Source organism: Balearica regulorum, chromosome 12, assembly GCF_011004875.1.
Source record: "Balearica regulorum gibbericeps isolate bBalReg1 chromosome 12, bBalReg1.pri, whole genome shotgun sequence".
NCBI classification, from domain to species: domain Eukaryota; kingdom Metazoa; phylum Chordata; class Aves; order Gruiformes; family Gruidae; genus Balearica; species Balearica regulorum.
In genome coordinates, this window is record NC_046195.1 from 1,855,708 (window position 1) to 1,871,753 (window position 16,046).

A 16,046-nucleotide genomic window follows, 5' to 3' on the forward strand; every position below is an offset into this window, starting at 1 on the left:
CTGCACAAATATCAGAGATGGGACTTGCGCGACGAGGCAGAACGAGGTGGGGGTTACTGAGGATGAGGAGATCAGAGTCGTAATCTTTACAGAGAAGGATGGAGACAAACCATCTCGCTAAGGAGTGAATCAGTCCCTCCATGGAAGCCATGCTAATTGGTTCAAAGCAACAGCTGTCCTTACTCTGAAAGAGTTGGCAGTCAAGATAAAAGTAAATTTGGGGGTTATTTTTACTTGCACACAGGCCTGAAGCCACAGCAATCGCTTCCTCTCAGCTCTGGGCAACGTACAAAAGAGGCACGGACTTGTGCAAGCTAACAGCTGTAGGTCTACACCAAGCACCACCTCCAGGATAGCAATACCCTGCTCAAGCGCTGGAATTCTGCTGCCAGGAATTGGGATTCGATTAATCCACCAAAAAAACCCAAAAACCCACCCAAACCTCACCTTAGGTACGCGGAAAAGTCTCCACAGTGAACAGATCCATACTAGGAACATGAGTTCACCACGCTTGAGTGAACTCCTTACAGAACATCATGCTTTAGTCAAATATTTTGAACCGATAATTGAAATTGTTTCTGTTCCAGTTCAACATCAGCCAAGATTTCAAAACAACTCAGACTGAGTTCAGTAATTCTCACTTTCAGTATGAAAAAAAACCCCCAAATCAAATGAATTACAGTTAAAACCAGTTACAATGTGACTGGTTTGAAATCACTTGCACATCTCTTTTACCTCAAAACTTAGAAAACGCGACACAAAAAATCAACGAGACACAATGTTAGTTCCCCAGGATCCTTTCAAGTCATTATTCCGAAGAACCTAAACCGAACAAACTCCTCTTGCAATTTAAAAAGATAACCGACTATCCAACTCATTAGCAGCCCAACAAGTACATGATAAAATCAACAGTTTTTCAGATTATAGGCAAACACGATGCAGGCTGTAAGTACAGTAAGTCAGCCTGAAACAGCACTGAGCTAGTGATCACATAGATCCTAGGAAAAAAGTACTTGTACTCAGCAGTTTACAGTCTAAATAGTGCTTTCCCAGAGGACATTCATTTCTTACTAGACAGCTGCACAAACTATAAAAGAAATCTTAAAATCCACCGGCCCAAGAAACACAATCACTTCTTCAAACAAACCTTTTTTAGGATGGGGCTTTGGAGGTTCTGTAGCCACTGGCAATGAAGAAACCTGAAAAGACAGAAAAGAGGAGTATTAAATCTACCAGACAAGGTTTCTTGAAGATCTATTCCACAAAATAATTGGAAAGGACAACTGGCAAATCCCGAAAGAGGGCATAAAACCAGCATCATTGCTGCTAGACAAGCCCCGATCTTCCCTGGCCATAGCTAGGAAGAGAATTAAACCCGGTCATTTTACAGTACATCCCTGTTCCGCAGGCTCACTACCATTTATTGGGCTTCTAGAAAGTGATCCTTACCTTGTAAAAAACCAAAACTCAAGCATTTAAGATGCTAATTAGAGATTACACGGGGAGAAAAAAAGCATTTCTTATAAAACATTTATAAAATTCATTAGAACAAAGTCGTTCCTGGGGAACCATCGGGGTCCGCAGGCGCGGACAAACCTCAACCTGCAAATATTGCCCAGAGCTCACGGACAGGCAGGTACCCAGTCTGAGGAAAATAAATGTGTCTTCTACTTTTTTTTTTCCCTCTTATTTTGCATCAAAAAAAAAATCAAGCCTTCACAGAAGAGAAACATGATTACACAGGGAAGTATTTTTATTTTTGTTTCTTGGGGAAGAAACAGTCCTCACCCCTCTTCCCTAGACACAATGCCAGATTTTATAGATCTGTGTCACCTTCCCCTCTCCTTAAGAAACAATTTCTTAAAGCAGAGATTCAGTCTACCCATATTGCTCATCACATTTTGGTAACATTTTCTCATTTTACTCTTTTTACTGGAGACGGGGAGGCCCAGAACTGCGCGCAGTATCCAAGACGTGGGAACACCTCAGATGTAGGCAGAAAAGTCTTTTACCAGCTTTCTTTCTTAATAATTTCTAACGTTTTATTCACTTTTCTGATTCCTAATGTGAAAAGCTGAACTGATATTTTCACCGAATTACCCAGCTCCAAGAACTCGTTCCTAAGCAGCAATAGCCAGCACAAACCCCCTCATTTTTCCCTCACTTTTTAATATATTTGCAATTTTTTAATCTATACACATCATTCCAACTGAAAAGTCCTATCACTCAGCACCATTAAGACTTTCCTGTCGTTTACTGTATTTCCTCCTCACCCAAATAAGTTTTTAGCCACCGTTTTCTCCACATCATTTGCAGATACACCAGATGGGCTTTGTTAACAATCAACCTTCACCACAAAAAAAAAAAACAAAACCAAAAACATTTATTCCTTCTTTCTGCTCCTCGCCTTTTAATCAGATATTTATCCATGAGAGGATTTTTTTTTTGCCTGAATCCAAGAATTATTTTTTTTTGCCTGAATCCAAGACCATTTATTTTCGTGGAGAACACCTGACAGTAAGAAATCCGGCTACACCATACAACCTGCTCAGCAGGCGAAACGAGGGCAATAAGTGACCTGGGAGGGACGTTGAGGAAAGCTCCGATTTCACCACATTACCACAATAAAATTCAGAACAGGGCTCCATTTCCATTACGTTTTCAATACCAAGTGGTACAACTCTTAAAACCACCCCTCCGCCACCCCAGCCTCCCCTTATCCCACCTCCCCAAGCTCCCCTCAGCCCTCCCGGGGCCGGGCGGGCACTCGCTGCCCGCGGGGCAGGAGGAAGGCCGGCCGTTCCTCACCGGTGCGGCCTGCGGCTCCGCCATGACTCCGGTAGCGGGAAGAAGCTGCCCGTTACCATGGTTACCCCCGCGCAAAGCACTTCCGGGACAACCATAGACGAGCCGGGCGCTATGCCCGACGGGAAGGCGGCGGTGGCGGCTGGAGGACCGAGACACACACACCTCCCCACACACCCCTCCCGGTTCCTTAGCCCGGGAACCGCCGCGGCATTTACCATGAAAAACACCGAAGTAACTAATGAAATAATAAAATACAAGTTTATTAGGAAGGGTTTATTCCGTTCTCCCGCCGAATAAGGAGGCCTCGGCCCGCGGGAGCGCTGAGGGGCCCCGGTTGCCTCCTCAGCCCAGCTGGGCTCCCCTCAGGCCCCGCTGGAGGGTGGAGGGAGGGATGGGGGCTTGTTTTCTGGTTATTTTCCACAGAGAAGGCTGCAGAGGTGTCCTTACAGCCAGGTAATGGCTGAGGGAGAGGAAGAGCAGCGGGTTACTCCCGCAGAACGGGGTTTTAATCATCATTTACCTCAGGTTTGTCAACAGCCGTCAAGGTGGAAGATGCCACGGACCAGGTTTCCTGCCCGCAGCCTTTGGGGAACACGGAGTGAAAAACCTAAGGCCGCGGCCCGCCACGCTCGGGAAGAACACGAGGCGTTGAAAAGCATTTTAATAGAGGAATTGGGAATTTCTGAGAGCCGATGGAAAGCCACGGAGCCCCCGCCCGCAGGCAGAGCCCAACAAAAGCGGCGCTGACCTCCGCACCTCCACGCAGGCCCTGCTCCGTCCCACCCCTCGCCAGCCAGGGCAGGAAAAGCAGAGATAATTCTCGCCTGCGATAGCTTCCCAGGGGCAAAATAAGCCGCGGTGAGGGGGGGGTGAAGTAGAAAGCCAGTAGAGACGGACAAAACCGCATCGCTGGGTCAGCGTTCATCAGGGAGGAAGCTGGAAAGGTTCATTTGGCATCCCCGACCTGCCTGCAATCTGCCTTTTTTAATGTGCCCCTTTGCGATTTTTTTCCCCCTTGAAGCTGGCAGAAAGCTTTGAGGACACTAGCCTGGCGAAAAATACCACAGAAGGAATTCCTATACAGGAGTAAATTTAATAAAACCACCACCAATTGTTTACTTTAACATAGCTCTTGTTACAGAAATCATAAAAATGGACTCAGTAGCTAACTCATTAGTTCTTTCCCCTTTTAATTGAAAAATACCCCACTGATTTCAACTTCTACTGCACTAGATGGAGTGTTAAATATTTGCCAGGACAGTATGCCCAGTGACTGAGCCCAAAACAAACACAGAGACAATTCCATCATCTTTCCTTTTCAATGTTACGACTTGTTATAACGTAAGTGAAACTTAAAAACAGCAAGGAACGGTCCATTTGACAGATGAAATGGGGAGGGAAGAGGAGATCCACAGCCGAAATCTTTCCACAAGTCTTTTGAGAAGTGGTGCAAAATACCCCTCCTCCTTTTCCTGCCTCAGAATTAAAAATTAAACTCTGAACACACGCACAGAGAGCCCCCTGCATTGGGAGCGCAGATCCTGCGTGCATGGATGGGAAAAGCAAAGTTGGATTTGGGCAGGTAGCAATCCAGGGCCAAAAAACCCTGGATTAAAAAAAAAAAAAAAAAGAGGAAGGAAGGCAAAGCATCCTGAATCTCAGCATAAACTGGGCGGTAACGCAACGCACACGGGGTTACCGAGCGTCAGGAGCTGCGCGCGAGGGGACGGGGCTGTCGCCAGCAATGGGTACACGCACAAAACCGTGGAGGCCGCGGACGTAAAGGAACTGCCGGAAGAGGAGAAAAACCCAATGTCTCGGGTAAAAAAAACCTTCCAAAACAAAGCAAATAATAATAAAATGGATTCACTATACCAGCACACGCTTCCCCCACCCCATCCCAGGGAAAACAAAACAAAACCAAAAAAATTAATAATCAAACTGAAAGAAAATGCACAGCAAATAGACATAATCTTGAAGATTTTTAAAGAATAAATATTTTTTTGTAATTAAACATTATGCAAACACGTGCCACGCTTGCTCTTTGTCCATGCATATGCGCTATATACAACTTTGAAAAATACTGTGTTGTCCTCTTTTTTTGTTTTAAAAGTCATATACAAAGGTTTGTTTGTTGGTTTGTTTGTGGGTCAGGTTTGTTTTTTTCCTTGCTGTGTAACCCCCCCCTCCTCCCCTCCCCAAAAATCATCTTTACAACGAGCCAAATCGACATTCATCCGGGGGGGGGCAGAGAAGAGGAGGAAGAGGAGAGGGGCGGGAGAACCTTCCTCCCCCCCCCTTACCAAAGTACATCAAAATGGCTGGTTTGGACATGAAAAGCAGTGTCAAGAAACTGTTTTAAATTTCATCTGTACTACACACAGGAAAAGAAAGATAGAAAAGAAAAAAAAAGGAGTCGGCTTGGAGAACGAAGCTACGTTACAAGTTAAAGTTGGAGGGTTTTTTTTTTTAGTGCGTCTGTCACACTCTTATTGGCCGCCTAGAATACTGTTGTACAATGGTTTATCTACCTTTTTTTTTTTCCTTTATTACAATATAATTTACTTAAATTTTCTGTTAACAAAACAGAATCCCGGTACTACAGACCAGCGGTGTAACAGGCGTAGCGCCTTGTGTGTGTTTTATTTGAATCGCATGAGCACTCTAGATGGTAAAGGTTTCAGAGTTCGTTTTATGCGGGGGGCCAGTCTCAGTCCTCAATGTACTCCCACAGATCCTTCTCGTAGCCTTCATGCACGTGCTGCAACAAAACCCTTCGTCGACTCTCGCAGTATCTGCGGCAAAGAAAAAACAGCACAGAAAAGGCGCGTTAGGAACTGCGGCTCAGCCCCGGCGTCGAGTAACGCAAACCTACGTTAAGCCTCGCTACCGAAAGACAGCCCCTGAGGAGGGACTTTGTATTTGTAGCCCGTTAACAGCGCTAATTAAGACATCAGTTACTCCAGGTCCTCGGCTGAAAAAAAAAAAACCACCCACCAAAAAAAAAAACCCCCAAAACCAACAAACCAGCACAGAAATTTAGAGTTTCCCACACAAAAGTCTCCCTGAAGTATTCTACAGCTGAGAAACCTCTGTTAAGAGCTGGAAAAGGAAGAAGCGGCTGCAGTTTGCAAAAGCCAGAGTGCAGGTTAGCGGTGACACCCGAAAATGGGGTGATGCTCTCCTCGAACGCGGGCTGGCACCTGCTCGCTGAGCCCTATCAGGACAAGGGAAAAAAAAAAACGAACACCCACACCACCTCGGGAGCGCTGACACGGTTTTATTCCGCTCCAAAAAATCCCGGTGGAGAAGGAAGCGGTCGAGCTGGTTACGAGAACGGTTACTGGTCGGGTTGGAGTGCAGATTTTACCTCGCATCGCAATTCCTGCGTCTCAGAGGGACGTTGCGCCTTGCAGCGTCTTCTCACCTACGCTCATTTAAACAAAGCTGCAAATAAAACTGATCCCCGAGTTAGGTACGGTCCTACCAGGATCAATGATACTGAGGAAAAGGGATATCATAGGAACATATCAAAAGATGCCACATTCATTTCAGGTGCATTAGCCAACTAAAAAGATAAAAAGCAGAGAAACATTTAAAGTATTCAGGTTCCAAGAGGGAATTATAAATAAGCAGTAGGCATTTCTGTATTAAACCCCTTCCAACGGTGATGCCAAAGTCTACATCATCTTTAGGCGCGCAGGGGACAAGACAAGTCTAAGCGACAGCTCCCAAGGGCCTGCTGTGTAGCTGGTTCATGGTTCGGAGCTGACTGCCGAGTTACCGGTCCACAGTTCAGTTTGCAGACACGCGCATCAGCCGTGACGGCATCCGAAGGGCTCCCGTAGCTGGGAACGTGGCTCGTTCGACAACAGGCAAACATCCCCCTGCTCACCGAAGGAGGAATCTCCCAGCGGGAGATCCTAGCAGAAAACTATCCTTGCTCCTCCATCACAGCGACCCAAACTCAAACCCCTCACCGCAGCCCTTACGCCGCTACCACTCAGTATCGGATCAGGCAGACAGCTTTATCCAAATAAAGCTCTTCGGCTCTTCTCATTGCTATCAGTTGTTGCAACAGAAATCGTCGTACGCACAGTGCCATCGATTTTCTGAAGCACGTGATAGCGAACGTGCAGTTTCTGCTTTCCCAACTTCAGTTATTTTGCCGCTGGTGCAGGGGGGGGAGTTTAATTCTGTTTTCTAGAAGTGTCTTTGCAAGCTCAGAGATTGAAACAGCTGAAACCAAATTAGCTCCGAGGTCAGTCCCTGCAATTCCCCAGAGCTCTAAACCCACCTCGAGAACATCCTTGGTCCCGGTCTTGCGTCAATACACAAAGAGCACCGGGCAGGACACAATTAAGACGTGACTGAACTAGTTAATTAGGGACCTGCGCGGGCTTGACAGATGCATACTTTCTTCCCAGAAAAACGAAGGCAGGTTTGGGATATTACGCTTTCAGGCAATTCAGGCTGTATTAGGTTTTAATTTCTTCTGGACAGCTGTTACCATCCCTAGAAGAGTTTTCAGAGGACTTAAGCAAACAAGCAGGTTGAGCTGAGATAGCGACTTAACAGTTATCTTAAAGGGTAAATTAGAAAATGTCTCAGAAGAGGAGGAGGGCTGAGACTATGGCAGAGCGGGCCACAGGCCCACCACAGCTTAACAGCTTCTTCTGCTCCACAGAGTCCCTTAGCCACTACGGCTCACCCTACTTTGGCTTTCTTCCCCCCCCGCCCCCTTCTAAGCTAGGCATAACAGATTTAGTGACTTTGGCAAAATGCCTCAAAAACGCAAGCCATAATCCTGTGACTCATCCACATTTACAGCTTTGTATTTTTCCACTGTGCAGAAGCGATTCCTCTAGGACTGGCAAAAGCATTTGTGTCACCTGGCCCCCAGTTCTCCTGCTCTCCTCCCCAGTTGGGCAGGTTGCTCTCTCCCTCTTCTTTAAGGATAGCGTTCCTACACCCGTTTTTTTTTGGGGGGGGGGGGGGTTTGGTTGGTTGGTTTTTTGCACAAACGGGCCCAAAAAGTGAATAAAAAGAACTGATTGTTCTCTTACGGCAACTCATCCTAGGCCAAAGCTGTCAGTTGGGAGCAAAGTCACTCCTTGTTCTTCTTCGGCCCTCACAGCATAGGTCCTATCTTGGTCCTGGCCATTCCCACGTGCTCCTTCCATGCGGGAACAGCGGCGTACGAGGAGCCACTGCTTTCCGTCACAATATTTTGCCGTTACGAGATCACATCTTCTCACTACTGCTCAGCGAAGCGGACACAAGGCAGAGCTGGGAGCCTCTCCCTGCGGGCTGTCACCTTCCCCGAGAGCTGGTCCCAACAGGGGCACGAAAACCCGCTGCCAGCATCTATGTGAGGGCTTCGGGGCTGATGATTTCAGGGGCTGGCACGGTTCTCAGATGCCCAGGGACCGGCTGATAAACACAATGTATGGCAGAAGGCAAACGGGGACGGGAGCTTGGCAAGCACACGTGCCACTACCTGTCACACGGGATGGCGATACAGGTGATCAAGCAGCTTTGAGAGGGAGGATTAATAAAAAAAAAACAAAAAACAAACCTGTACTTATCCTGTACTTTCTGCTTTATGTCTTGCAGCGAATCTTGGGATATATCTCGCTCGAGGTACCCGGAAAGCACCTCTGTAGCATTCTCTAAGTCTGCTTGGTTATTCTGCAAAGACAAAAAACAGAGTATTTTGCGGTGGAAGGAATGGAAGAAGGTTGTTTGTTATCTTTTTCTTCAATCCAACTGAAATCAGTACTGAAATAAAAAGTAGGATTAGATATACCCTGTGTAACACACTAGTAACCTGCTCAGAACATCAAGACTGATTGAAAAAGCTGAAATTTCTTCATTTGATCAAAAGCAAATCCGCATATTTAACAGCCAGACCTATGTCTTCCGCGATCTGCAATATCCTGGCCAGTCTAAAAAAAAGTCCTTTCCTTCCTAGTGCTACAGTGCGGTACAAGACAATTCATCTCCCATTCTGTCCCTCATCTATTTATTTTTTTTTGCCAGCACTGGCGAAGCCTCTCGCTGACTCCGCGTGCATCCCCAGCAGTCAGAGCGGAGCCTCCCCTACCCCTCAGGAGTTCTTTGTGCCCTCTGCTGAGCACGGAGCACAGAATATCCCGCTTGGGTTCTGTGCAAAGATCAGCGAAGGACTGTTTTAAACCCTAACTAGACAATACAGTTTCACTGGCCAAGCAGATTGCACCTCCACGTTTACATCCTCAAGTGCAATTTTTCTGGTGGCACCCTTGGGAAAAAAAACAACACCAGGGAAAGGCAAAATGCCGGAATTAAGTTTTGAACCAGCAAAGGCGGGGTTAAGACAGAACCTCAATTCCTTTCTTGTTTCAGAGGGCAGTAAGTTACAACTCAAATTCCTCCTCCAGCAGAGACTGCTACATGACGCTCAGCACATCCTCTAACTTTTGCACAACAATATTAAGACCGAAACACTTCTGTACCACTGGGGCCAACGGCTTCTCCAAGCATTATATCCCTATTTTGCTTAACTCTGTCATCCGAACTCCTGACAACCATGTTTTCTCCTACCTCAAAGATAATGGACTGATTATTCTTTTTGAGGTAGAAGGCAAAGACGTAAGTGTACATGAGTGTGGCACGACACTGGCAGAGGACATCAACTGCTTTCTTCAGGAACTGCACCTCGATCCACGACATGTTGTGCTGCTGCATCTCCTCCATTTTCTGCTTCACCTGAGCGTAGAGCTTGTGCTCAAAGCGCAGGCTCTGCATGTGGTTCATGTAGCGGTTGCAGTAGAACAGGTACCTCTGCAGGGCTGCTCTGGATCGCTGTGTTAATTCCCATTAGGGGAAAAAGAAAACAAATAGTTAAAACAAAGTAAAGGCTGCAAAAGAAGTAAACCCTTCGCAAGGCTCTTCCTGACCCTGAGAACGAGCTTCCTTTCCAAAGGTGTTTCCTCTCCTCTCACGTTGGCCAGACTCGGATGGCGCCACTATGCGCGGGGCTGTTAACCCCGACACTCGGCGGAGATGAGAGGCCAGACCCACGGCAGCTCGCTGTCACGCAGGGCACTTCCTAGCTCAGCTGTGGCACCCTCGCTCCCAACCCTGGCAGCGAGCAGAATCACGTAAGCTCGATCAGTTTTGAATTTCAGCCTCTCAATTGAAGTTACAGGACTTAAATGCTTCCAGTGTCACGAAAAACAGTAAGCAGCAGATTTTCCTTGGGGTTCTTTTGCTAATAAGGAATTCTAATTAAAGAATTACTGTTCTTGCATTAAGAGGGCAACCTTAGGCTGCCCAGGCCACACTGATTATAGTGCAGGAGAAAGACCCCACGTGCTAAGTACTACAAGGAACCAAGATGACTCAATACACAGACATTAAATCTTATTTTCTTCTCGCTGACAGACCGGCTGCACAAAAACGACAACACGGGCAGGGTTAAGCTTTATGTTGTGGCTGTGCAAAGGTAGCAGGTAGCAGCCCAAGTCAGGCCTGTTTGCAGGAAGAGGGGCTGCAGGAAATACTTCGGTTCTTGGCTGTAACGGTTCTCGATGGAGATGGAGGAATTGGATTTCTGCGAGCCGCAGCACACAGCGTGCAATCCCTCCCCATGGAAAAGGGGTTTGGCTCTATCCATATTCACTGAACAGTTTCATGTAGCTGCTGCTTCACCCGCGGTTTCTCCTCTGTCAAACCTTCATGTGTAGTTATTGGAACAGCCGAAGTCTACTCTATTTACATTCAAAAGGTCTGCTGTGTTTAAACACCTCGGGATTCGCATTAAGAACTTTGCAGTAAAGAGTATTTTACGAAGGACACGAGGATTGTTGTCTCAGACCCACGACATTAAGATGACTTCATGTGAAGAGCTGCTATAAAACAGGCAAGGCAGCATGACAGATAGCAACTGAGCTAACATGTTCTTTAAACTGGGTTAAAGTGGCTTTGAACATACGTGTTTTGTTTTTTTTTCTGGCATGAAGCAAGAGTCCAAAGCACAGGGGAACTGAATTGTCTTTTGGATTTGTGCCCAAATCCAGGAAATTCTTCAGAGCCAATGTATAGATTTACAGAAAGCCCGAAAACACGCCACAGGGTTTGTGATCTCCCTTATCACCAAAGGTTATGGACTCACCTCCTGTGCATCCCTTGCTGCCTTTGCATCATCCTCATTGTAGCGATTACAGTTGTACCTGTAACGGGGACACCGATTCCACAGATTTCAGTCCAAATCCACGCCGTTTGCATCGCGGCTTCCTCGCCTTCTAGCAAGGCACGTTCCTGAACTCACCAGGCAGATCCGTGGGGCTCCCAGGGGCCCAGGCACACCCAGCAGAACTCCGCTTTGCAGTTCTGGTTCCGACAGACCATGTGGTTGCAGCCCCCATCCTTCTCGATGGTGACGTGGCATTTCGGGCATTCCTGTTCACAGGACAGAGAGCACCGTTAGCGGGGTAAACACCGAACCCACAACGCTCTTCTGAAGTCAGAAGGGTTCCTGTGGCAGTAGGAATCTCATGTCAAATGAAATGCACGATTTATTTCTTCCCTTGGATCATGGAGATCCTCTTCCGAGTCAGGCCTTAAATTATTTCCAAAATCAGAGCGGCTAGCTAGCAAAAAACCCTAAAGAACGCATTTTATCTATGCTGCTATCATCGCGGTACACTGCATGGGTAATTTCATGACCTTCACCAAAATTACAGAACCAGTGACTGTCCGTAACAGCCCAGGGGAAGGCATCTCGCTTTTCTCTCTACCAAGCGTTTGGTCCACTCAAAACTGAAAAAAAGCTAAACGGCGAGCTGATATCATGCTGTTATCAATCCGAGACACCTGCAGCTGTAAAATGCCATCCAAAAAGTATCTGAAAACATGCAGCAAGAATCTAGAGGGCTTCCAAAACGCTTCTGTCAGCTAAAAAGACACTTCTCCTCCTTGGGCATTTCCACATTTCCCATCAGGTCCCTTTTTTTCCCCTTCATGTGACACCTCGCTGAAGATTTTTCTACAAAAGCCCACACGGGGCTTCCCTTTCAGGTGCGAGACCTTTGACAAATACCAGGATATCAAAGAGCAATGCTGCACAGGGAAATCTTTGGGGAATAGGGTTTTTTTTTATAACACCAATATCATTCTCATCCATCAGCAGCATACAGCCACTTCCTAAAATGATGTTCAACTCGTGCAGAACAGATTATTTCCGTTGTATCCCAATGAGTACACAAAGCACTCATCAGGTTAAAATCAAGCAGCAAGTACAGAGGAAAAAAAAAAAATAAACCCAGAAAGTCTTTTAGCCTGGTTAAGTTGCTCAGTCCAGCCACCCAGCATCCGTGAAGTTTTTACAAAAGCCAGTTTTTATCTACAAGGCAATAACAAACATATCCAAACAAGAAATCCACACTCATGTCAAGTCAGCTGCAGCTTTTGGGTCAGAAACATATAAAATCCCATCCTATAACTGTTACTTTTATGCAGGACACAATCCAACACGTTCTCCTACATCCACTCCAAGCGCCCCAACTACATTTTCATATGAGTTTGCCTATTTGTGGTGTAAAAGGCAGGAGAATTTGCACACTGAGAAACACTCAGAAGATAGCTCCAGAAGCGCAAAAGACCGGCGTGGTCTCCGGATGTCAGACGCGGCCCTTCCCACTGCAGGGAGGGAGGTTTGCAGTACTGCAAAGCGAGTTAACAAGGGAAAAGAGACGAGGGAGAAGACACGAGACTCTAATTTCTTTCAGGTCAACGTAATTAAAGTGCTTCCAGCTAGTTTTGTTTCCCAATGACTGCAAATTTGCAGACCTGAGCACTAATGATAAATAAGGTTCATTATAGCAGCTTGTCCCAACTTTGAGGTTATCCTTGCTACGAGCCGGGGGGCTGAACAAGATGACGCTCCCTTCCAACCTGAATCATTTCCCAATTCTGGTCTCCCCGTTTCTTTCTTCAGTCACACCTCGCCTCCCATCCTCGTGCTCCGTCACTACACTGCGTGCTAGCTGACTCCTCGCTTGGTTTGGTTTGGGTTTTTTTGGGCTGGTTGTTACTCCGATGGGTTCAAGCAGCAAGCAGGCACATAAAGGGGACTTTTCCAGCCCTGCTTTCCTCCCCACCACCTGTATTTGTCCTACAAACTGAGTAAGCTGTACTACAAACAGAATAAACGAAGCGGAGCAGCCAGCCCTTGCGTCGCAGGGCTTTATACACCTGACAAGCAAAGCGCAAGGACGACAGATTACGCAGTAAGCTATACGGATCCATAAAGTGGTTTAAAAATCAATTATTATCAAAAATTAAGGAAAAGCCATGAGAAGAACATGCTAAAGAAATGCTGAACGCCGACAGAAAGAAAAAAAAAGCAGCAACTACTCAAGCCACCAACACGAGTGGGAGAGATTTATAGATTAAGGAGGATAGGGCAGGAAGATCTTATTGAGAATTACGGCTACGCAACGACATAATAGCCAGCAAATCAAATTACTACACCAGTAGATTATTCTGCACATTATCTGTCATGCCGCCATGCAGAAGCGACCTCATTAACATTATTCAAACAAAATTTCAAACAAAATTGGCACTTTGAAACAAAAGCCCAGGCAAACCTGGCAAAGGAGAATAACCCTTATTTTGTCATGAAAAGGCTGCATGTACCTAAAACACTATAAGCCTCAGCTGCTGTTTTATGAACAGAAGGCTAAATAGAAACCTATTTCCTATTTCAGGGCAGGTGAAACAGCTTAGTCCCCTCCAGAACTCCTGGAGACAACCAGTGTACATCAGCCTCCCAGCCACGTTCACAGCTTCACCTCTAATCCATCCCATTAAAAAAAAAAAAAAAAAAAAGCCTCAAAAACCACGGGGATTTCTTAACACATTTCAACAAAATCCAAAACTGCTGAACTTAATTACGGTTGGCATAAAATAGTACGCCGTGACAACACCTAGAGTCATCGAGCAAAGCAGGGTATTTTAAACGCTCGCTCATCCGAGAGGAAAAGATGGCACTTTGACATCTTCGGAAAGACGCTGTTCGCAGCTCTGGCACGAAATTGCGCTGGTGAGAAATGAAAGAGCAAAGTTCGATGCTGGTGCCCAGGGAGGATCTAACAGGCTGCCAGAATTTCCACGCGTTAGAACAAATGTAGGACTTCCAGAAAGTACAGAGGGAGAACATGTTCAGGCATTAAAAAGTGACCTGAAAAGGAAGAGAACTGGGTTCGTGCCATTTTATCTCATTTAAGAGGAGAAAAATGGCCAATAGCTTTTTTGGAGGAAGAAAATCTGCCTGGTTTATACATCAGACGTTCAAGCCCCGTCTAGCCCGGAAGATAATGAGATGGTGACATGCCAGAAGCCACAAGCAGTTAAGACGGAGGCATTTTTAGTATCAGATGAACAACTTTCATTAACACCAATTTAATTTCAACCAAAAAAAAAATCCCAAAAACCAGTGCCTTGGGTGATGACCGGCACCGTTACCATCTTTGTTGTTCTTCCTTTAGTATTCTAAGACGCAGAAAGATTAACATCACTGAAACTCAGGTTTGAAACAGGTTTTCTCCCCGCTCCTTTCTGTCTTGATACACCTTAAGAGCCCAAAAGAAATGCACAAATCCAAGTTTTCTGTATTTCTTACTCCTTGGAATGTCCACTTAACAGAAGCACCTGATCTATGTGGTTTCTCTATTCCCAAAGCCTCATGGACCAAACAATACCTGAAACCTGCCTCGTTTATTCAAGAAAGGAACTATTTAAGAACCAAATTTGTACAAGAAACTGAGAAAGAAAGAAAGAAACATGCAGCACCTTGGACTATTCAACCTTTCTCTGCACAAAGATTGAAAATTAAAGGCTCGATAAAGAACTCATATTGGCTTATCTCAAATTTAAATTAATTTCGTTAAGCTTAATGCGAAAGTAGCTTATTTGAAGTAAAAGGCCATCTACTCCAGCACATGCTCTGCTGCAAGGGCTGTATCTTTTGTATAAGGAGAAATAATTTAGCGCAGGTCTCCTAAATGCAAATAAATGAATGCAAAAAAAATAAATAAATTATACAGCAAACCACAATCTCGCTACTCAAATCTCCTCGTTTTTCATTCAGATCATTCTACAGAATTCATCCAAAAAAAAAAAAAAAAAGGCATCGCATCACTCCAGTTTGTGAACAGAAACCAATTCAGCTGGGTTTCACTTTTCTGTCATACAACAATTGCCTAATTTTCCATTCCTATTCTGTCTCCCAGGGCAAGCTGGAACAAATGTATCTCACATTCTCCTGTTGCAAAGGATTACCCAGATTTCAAGCCCACATTCCAGGAGGATCGGTATTTCTCTTATACCTTCATCTTGGCAAGACAGGAAGTTTTCTTCCCTGAATGGAGACCACATGGGACAGGACTGCAGCTCAGCATCACGTTTGGAGGACTCGAGAAAGCACTTCTCAAAAGCTAGAAACAGCAACGGAGACCATAGTAGCAATTAAATTACTTGGGAGAGCTTTTCCCCCTGAAAATGGGGATGATTTTTTTATTTTTTTTTTTTTGCACTGGATGGTACCTCATCCGATTCCCTTCTAGGTTCTTCAAAATGAAGAAATTCAACACAGAATTTGGGCTCTGACTTGCAGTCACTGAAGCAGAGAGCTGTGAAGGCAGGAAGACATCCCTCCCCAAACGCGACTGCCCCATTTTCCTGCTAGAAATAGTACAAAGAGCGTAAGGACAGATGCACGTGCACTCCAACCATGCAATTCCCATCCCAGTGTATCGCTACGACCTCATGCTACGACAGGAAAGGATTTTATTCTGTTCCTCTCTGAACAGCAGCAGGACCATGTCGCTGTCAATAGGCACCTGGGTTTCTCCGTGCCTTTGGTCAAGGGCCAGCGGGCAATTCAGGCCGGAGGAGGTGGTGGCTGACAACCCCGCAGCTCTGGGCCGATCCGGTTCTCCGGAAGCTGGGAAGCTCCGATTGCACATGTTCCAGCAGCCAGCGCTGCTCACGCTTCATCATTCCAGCAGTGTGAAATTACCACCTTCCACATCGGCGCTGCCCGCGAGATCATGACGAGGAGTGGGTAACGTTTCCTGCCAACTTTCCCCTCGACTGAATCTAGCATCAGTTTGGAGAGAGAAGAATTGTGATATTGTCCTTCAGTTAATTCAATTGATACGGACACCGTAAGACTCCAGGACAGTTGGCTT

At 45.9% G+C, this 16,046-nt stretch overlaps 2 protein-coding genes across 6 annotated transcripts in view; both read right to left on the minus strand.

Moving 5' to 3' along the window:
• Positions 1 to 2,879, minus strand: part of BBS4 (Bardet-Biedl syndrome 4) — a 37,660-nt gene extending 34,781 nt beyond the window's left edge. Inside the window, exons 1-2 of the mRNA XM_075764973.1 lie at positions 2,809 to 2,879; positions 1,148 to 1,199 (exon numbers count right to left, since the gene is read on the minus strand). Of these exons, the coding sequence (XP_075621088.1) occupies positions 1,148 to 1,199; positions 2,809 to 2,832 (76 nt within the window). The 5' untranslated portion in view covers positions 2,833 to 2,879. The remainder of the gene's footprint in view (positions 1 to 1,147; positions 1,200 to 2,808) is intronic.
• Positions 2,880 to 3,881: 1,002 nt separating this feature from the next.
• The window catches only part of ARIH1 (ariadne RBR E3 ubiquitin protein ligase 1), a 58,954-nt gene continuing 46,789 nt past the window's right edge, over positions 3,882 to 16,046 (minus strand). For 2 of the 5 annotated variants that reach the window (XM_075764891.1, XM_075764892.1), the window contains 7 exons: positions 15,400 to 15,537; positions 15,183 to 15,290; positions 11,123 to 11,253; positions 10,967 to 11,024; positions 9,394 to 9,654; positions 8,387 to 8,499; positions 3,882 to 5,603 (listed from right to left, as the gene is read on the minus strand). In XM_075764891.1, the coding sequence (XP_075621006.1) occupies positions 5,519 to 5,603; positions 8,387 to 8,499; positions 9,394 to 9,654; positions 10,967 to 11,024; positions 11,123 to 11,253; positions 15,183 to 15,290; positions 15,400 to 15,537 (894 nt within the window). In that variant the 3' untranslated portion in view covers positions 3,882 to 5,518. The remainder of the gene's footprint in view (positions 5,604 to 8,386; positions 8,500 to 9,393; positions 9,655 to 10,966; positions 11,025 to 11,122; positions 11,254 to 15,182; positions 15,291 to 15,399; positions 15,538 to 16,046) is intronic. The other 3 variants (XM_075764894.1, XM_075764895.1, XM_075764893.1) reach the window with 2 other exon arrangements.